Source organism: Pituophis catenifer, unplaced genomic scaffold, assembly GCF_029215685.1.
Source record: "Pituophis catenifer annectens isolate HBS135680 unplaced genomic scaffold, rPitCat1.0.hap2 SCAF_6, whole genome shotgun sequence".
In the NCBI taxonomy this organism is placed as follows: domain Eukaryota; kingdom Metazoa; phylum Chordata; class Lepidosauria; order Squamata; family Colubridae; genus Pituophis; species Pituophis catenifer.
This window is the reverse complement of record NW_027256886.1, coordinates 9,347,610-9,353,609: the sequence shown is the minus strand read 5'-3', so window position 1 is coordinate 9,353,609 and position 6,000 is coordinate 9,347,610. Positions and strand designations below refer to the sequence as shown.

General features: G+C 46.1%; 1 protein-coding gene across 1 annotated transcript in view; it reads right to left on the bottom strand.

Annotated features, from left to right (window-relative positions):
* Positions 1 to 1,046: 1,046 nt before the first annotated feature.
* The window catches only part of PEX5L (peroxisomal biogenesis factor 5 like), a 66,137-nt gene continuing 61,183 nt past the window's right edge, over positions 1,047 to 6,000 (bottom strand). The window contains exons 11-14 of the mRNA XM_070945077.1: positions 4,968 to 5,165; positions 4,591 to 4,756; positions 1,614 to 1,771; positions 1,047 to 1,251 (exon numbers count right to left, since the gene is read on the bottom strand). Coding sequence (XP_070801178.1) covers positions 1,047 to 1,251; positions 1,614 to 1,771; positions 4,591 to 4,756; positions 4,968 to 5,165 — 727 coding nt within the window. The remainder of the gene's footprint in view (positions 1,252 to 1,613; positions 1,772 to 4,590; positions 4,757 to 4,967; positions 5,166 to 6,000) is intronic.

Here is a 6,000-nt window from a genome sequence, read left to right as displayed (position 1 = left end):
GACATCCAGCCCAATATTTCAGTACATTTCAGAAACACCTAAAACGGATGGTTGAAAGCTAATATTCTGAAATAAGCTAGTGCAGGGGTGGGCAAATGTGGCCCTTTTACTTGGCTGTCTCAGGAATTCTGGGAGTTGAAGTCCACAGGTTGTAAAAGAGCCACATTTGCCCACCCCTGAGCTAGTGTGTCAAATGTCACAATGTGTGGTGTTTGGATCTAGAAAGACAAAAGGGGGCAGAGGTCACCCAGATACCTGTCTAAGGTGCCCAGTTTAGGTCCAGCCCTACTCATAAGTACCCCGACATCTAGTGCAAATAGCAGTTTTACAATTGCATGACACACAGCCCTGATAGATATCATTTGACATGCACAAATCAGGTTGGAATTGCGCGAGAACTCTGTGTGACGGGGGTAAACAGGGGTAACAGCTTTCAGAATAAAAATTCGGCTAATATAATTGAAATCCCTAAGTACCTGCCAGTTGAATACAGTGATGGAGAAAACACAGCTATCTAACATGCACATATACTGAAGATCACATCTGTGGGAAATGAAACCTTGAGTAACCCATTTTCCCCACTGATGCGCTGGGTCAAGGGCAGCAAATCCGGTGGCCTAGAAGTCTTTAAAGAAAACTTGCCCTTTGTTCCTGGTTTATGTGCTCTTGAGTCTCTGTAGCATGGTAAGGCAACCTTCCTTTCTTTGTACCTATGGATGTTGTAGAGAACATGCAAGCAAGGTTGTTTCTCAAAGTGATGTTAGGCTATCAAGATAGCTGTTCCTCTCCTAATTCCGTCACGAACATCCAAGTCCCATCCGGTGGGTATTTACAAAATGTTGTGCTTATGAACGTCTTTTTTCCTTCCATCCCCCCTGAAGATCTGATGGGATCTGCTGGTCCTTCACGCTGGAAAGAAGTCCAAATAATTTCTGTTGGGGTTGTTGTTATTCAGGCTGCCAGTGCAAGGACATTTTCTCTTATGGGAGAGCATTTATACGATTCATTTGGAAGATGTGAGCGAGAAAGACCGAGAGGGATTGTAGTTAAGACTCGATGTTGAACGCTTTTAATAGCACATCCAAATCACCCACATTAGCAGCCTGAAAGAGTTCTGGCTGATCCATCATAGACAACGCAATCCGGAGAGCAGCCCAAATATTACCTGAAATTACCGGCTGAGACACCTGTTGCTGATTCCGACTCTTTCGTTGCAGATTGAGAGCTGTGAGGAAGTTGCTCACTGCCTCTCTACAGGGTAGGAAAAACAAAACAACAACAAAAGATGTACAAAAGGAATCCCCAGTTTCCACAATATTTAACAACCAAAATAGTCAGAGCACTCCTCAGGTGACCCTAAGGACACAGATAAACCTCCAAGTGCTTCAACAACCCTCTAAAAAGGATGCAAATGACCAGCTGTCTGCAAGGAGTATAAATCCTTCCATTCCCCACTATTCTGTCGGAGCTGAAGAAGCTTCTTGGATGAGAAGCGAAATGTCTTCAAAGAAAAAAAACAAGACCAGTTGCCTCCTGAAAAAGTACCTTTGGGACACCCATGACTTGGATGACTGAGAATCTCCACAAACCAAAATTCATATGAACCTACTTACCTATATGCACCTAGGTTGATGCAGCTGATTCCTAAATTGTATCTAGACCTGATAAAGCCAGGTTGAATCTCTAATGCTCGAGTGTAGGCTTCTACCGCTTCCTCGCTTCGATCACCATTTGCTAAGGTTGCACCTAGACGGTTCCACAACGAATAATCCTGACAAGACAACAAGAATTTAGGTATAATACTTGTGTATCAAATACTTTGATTGTTTTTTTGTTCATTCTGCTCAAATGAAGGTATAATATGGATAACAGTAAGTGTCTTCTCCTTTCACCAGTATGGCAGATAATTTTCTGAGATTGTCTGAAATGGTATAGGATCTCCTCAGTGGTGAAATCCAATTTTTTTTATTACCGGTTCTATGGGTGTGGCTTGGTGGGTGTGGCTTGGTAGGCATGGCAGGGGAAGGATACTGCAAAATCTTCATTCCCTCCCCACTCCTGGGGCCAGCCAGAGGTGGTATTTGTCGGTTCTCTGAACTCCTCAAAATTTCCGCTGCCGGTTCTCCGAACTGCTCAAAATTTCCGCTACTGGTTCTCCAGAATCTGTCAGAACCTGCTGGATTTCACCCCTGGATCTCCTGTTTGGGTGGAGGGCTGCATTAGAAGACCTCAAAGCAGGGGTGAAATGCTCCTGGTTCGGACCGACTCGAGCGAGTAGGTAGCGATGGCGGCAGGCAGTTCGGAGAACCAGTAGCAAAAATCCCTGCCCCCACCCCCATGCCCAGCTGAGCCGCGTGATCATCAGAGGCTTTTTTTCTTTTAAATGCCTCTGACGAGCCAAACTCTGACAATCCAAGCTCTGACGATCCCAGCTGAGTTGCCTGCTGATCAGGCAACTCAGCTTGGATCGTCAGAGGCATTTAAAAGAAAAAAAGTCTCTGCCGATCAGGCAAATCAGCTGGGATCGTCAGAGCTTTTTGAAAGCATTTTTTTACATGGTTTTACATGTAAAAAATGGTTTTAAAAGTAAAAAAAAAAATTGGCCACGCCCACCCAGTCACATTACTCCCCCACCAAGCCACGCCCATAGAACCAGTAGTAAAAAATTTTAGATTTCACCACTGCCTCAAAGTTCCCTTCCAGCTCTAGTCTGATTCTGAATTCAAGATAATTTTCTGAGATTTACTCCTAATTTTTTTGTTAGGCAAGCCAGAATTGGGAGAGGGGCTGTCACAGAGAGGAGAGGAGGTTCAACCTATTTTCCAAAGCACCTGAAGGCCAGACAAAGAATAATGGATGGAAACTGAACAAGGTGAGATTCAACCTAGAAATAAGGAGAATTTTTCTAACAATCAACCAATGGAACGGTTTGGCTTCAGAAGTTCTAGGAGCTTCATCACTGGAAGCTTTCAAGAAGAGACTGGACTGCCATCTGTCAGAAATGGTGTAGGGTCTCCAGCTTGGGTGGGGGGTTGGACTAGATGACTTACAAGGTCCCTTCCAACTCTGTTAATCTGTTAAACTATTTATTTATTTATTTATTTATTTATTTATTTATTTATTCATTTAATTTAATTTTATTTAATTTGTATACCGCCGTACTCCCGAAGGACTCAGGGCGGTGAACAGGCACAGGATAAAACACATAGAATACAAAAATTTAAGATCAGAAGTAAAATCGAATTAAATCAATTTAGCCCAAGACAAATTTAAAACCCCAGGTTAAGAACAAATTTACATTAAAATAAAATGGGAAAGGTTAGGCCAGACCAGCCTGGTGAAATAAAAAGATCTTGAGAGCGCGGCAGAAGGTGCGTAGATCCGGGATCCTCCGTATCTCCGGGGGGAGCTCATTCCAGATAGTAGGTGCCCCCACAGAGAAGGCTCTCCCCCTGGGGACCGCCAGCCGACATTGTTTGGCACCCGGAGGAGTCCTTCTCTGTGAGAGCGTACCAGCCGGTGGGAGGCCGTTTGCGGCAGCAGGCGGTCCTGTAAATAACCAGGCCCTAAGCCATGGAGCGCTCTAAAGGTGGTAACCAAAACCTTGAAGCACACCCGGAAGACCACCGGGAGCCAGTGCAGCTCGCGCAGGAGAGGTGTTACATGGGACCGCCACGTCGCTCCCATAATCACCCGTGCGGCCGCACTCTGCGCCAGTTGGAGCCTCCGGGTGCTCCTCAAGGGGAGCCCCATGTAGAGAGCATTGCAGTAGTCCAGGCGGGAAGTGACGAGGGCATGAGTGACCATGTTTAAGGAGTCCCGATCCAGAAAGGGACGCAACTGGCGAATCAGGCGAACCTGATGGAAAATCCTCCCGGTCACGGCCATCAAATGCTCTTCTAAAGACAGCCGTGAATCCAGGAGGACGCCCAAGTTGCGAGCCCTCTCCGTGGGGGCCAGCGATTCGCCCCCGATAATCAGCAATGGCATCAACTGACTATATCGGGACGTCGGAAACCACAGCCACTCAGTCTTGGATGGGTTGAGCCTGAGCCTGTTCCTTCCCATCCAGATCCACACGGCCTCCAGGCACCAGGACATCACTTCAAGGACATCGTTGGGGTGGGGTTATTTATTTATTTATTTGGTTCGATTTATATGCCGCCCTTCTCCGGAGACTCAGGGCGGCTTACAATGCATTAAGCAATAGCCTTCATACTTTTGTATATACCTGCTTAGTAGGGCTTTCGCCCCACCCCCCAAGCGGTGTTCTTTTTTATACAAAGTCAGCTTATTGCCCCCACAATCCGGGTCCTCATTTTACCTACCTCGAAAGGATGGAAGGCTGAGTCAACCTTGAGCCTGGTGAACTTTGAACTTGCAGTAATTGCAGGCAGCTGGTGTTACTTAACAGCACTTTAGTCTGCTTTAGTCTGCTGCGCCACTAAGGCGCTAAAGGTTCTTTAAAAAGGTTCTTGAAATTAATGATTCACTTTAGGCACCTTAGTGGCTAAAGCGATCACTAATTAATAGTTTAAATGACATTGGACAATAGAAATAAACATTTTAATACTAAAGTGCCGAACTTACCTCTGGGCGCACAGTGAGGGCAGCATTGAATGCATCTATTGCTCTGTTAAATTCCCCATTCAGATGAAAGAGCACTCCAAGCCCCGTCTGTAAGTCTGGGTCAATCAATTCGCCATTATGATGAGCTCCTTCAAGAAATAACTCCTTCACTTCTTCCAGCAGGGAACTAGAAATAATACAGTGTAGAGATTAAATGTAGTGTAACAGAACAGCAATGAAACAATGGCCTGGGCCTCAGAACAGATGGTAGAATTCATTTGCTCCCATGTCTCCCTCCTTTTTTCACGGAAAACATGATTTAAATTCCGGTTGAGTTGGGTGATGTTTCAGTGTCCCAAATTTTGCTTGCAAATCGGTTAATGTGAGATTATTGTTACCTTTCATCGCCTGTCTTTGACATCCTCCTGGGCAACGCTGGAGAGCCTTTCTTGCTTCTGAAGAGGAATCTGTACTTGGGATTCTGTTTGATCCAGCCTCTTAAGACTTCACAGGCCTCCTGCTGGTGGCCAGTGTTTGTGAAGCTCACAGCTAAGGCCATGAGAGCTTTCAAGTTGTTTGGCTGAAGCTCTAAGCACCTGAGCGGAGGAAAAAGGAAACTTCGTTAAGCAGATGGTTGTTGTGACCGAGGTCCACGTAGTGATTACCGAACACAATTCAGTCCTGAAGAAACTTATCTTATTAAAACAGCTGAGAATTAATTCATTCTCAGCTTAGTCCAAAACAAATTCTTTATAACCAGTCCTACGGCCTTATCACCAAACTCTGATGTCCTTGGCAACCCGCCTAAGTCTTTTCTTGGCAAACCCCCCCACAAAGTTCAAGAGACGCTGACAAGAAGCACTGGAATCAATGTTGCTTTCCTACAAAAAACCCAACGGCTTGTTGCTGCTCTTTTAAGCCTTATGGGAGTGGCCAATCATCGTCTGGCCTTACTCCCGAGTTGTCCTTTTTGCTTCAGCTGCTCTTGCCTTCTGGCAGCTCTTCGCGTGCATGCACTAGGAACAAGCTCCTCCTGTTCCTCTGCTTCTCTGCTATCCGCCTCTGGAGGCTCCGGAGTCTGTGCATCGCTCCCAGATGGCCCTGACCCCATCTCTGCCTCCGACACAGAGCTCTCGTCCAGACCTTCCCCTGACTCCAGGACTGGCCCATTTTCCTCCCCAGCCTCCTCACTGTCCGACTCTGCTGCCAGGTCCGCAGGCTGCTGGCGGACCACAACAATGGTTCTCAGTGGGCTGAAGGCTTGGGCTTACTATCACCTCTTGCTCCATAGGAACCATAACTGTGTCAGAGTGTTTACAGCGCGACCGCTATCTTGAGGTAACCCAGGAGCAAAATAGAGGACACAGAGTTTTTGTCATTACAAACTGGTTTATATACAAGATTTCTCTATATAGACATATGTCAGCACTC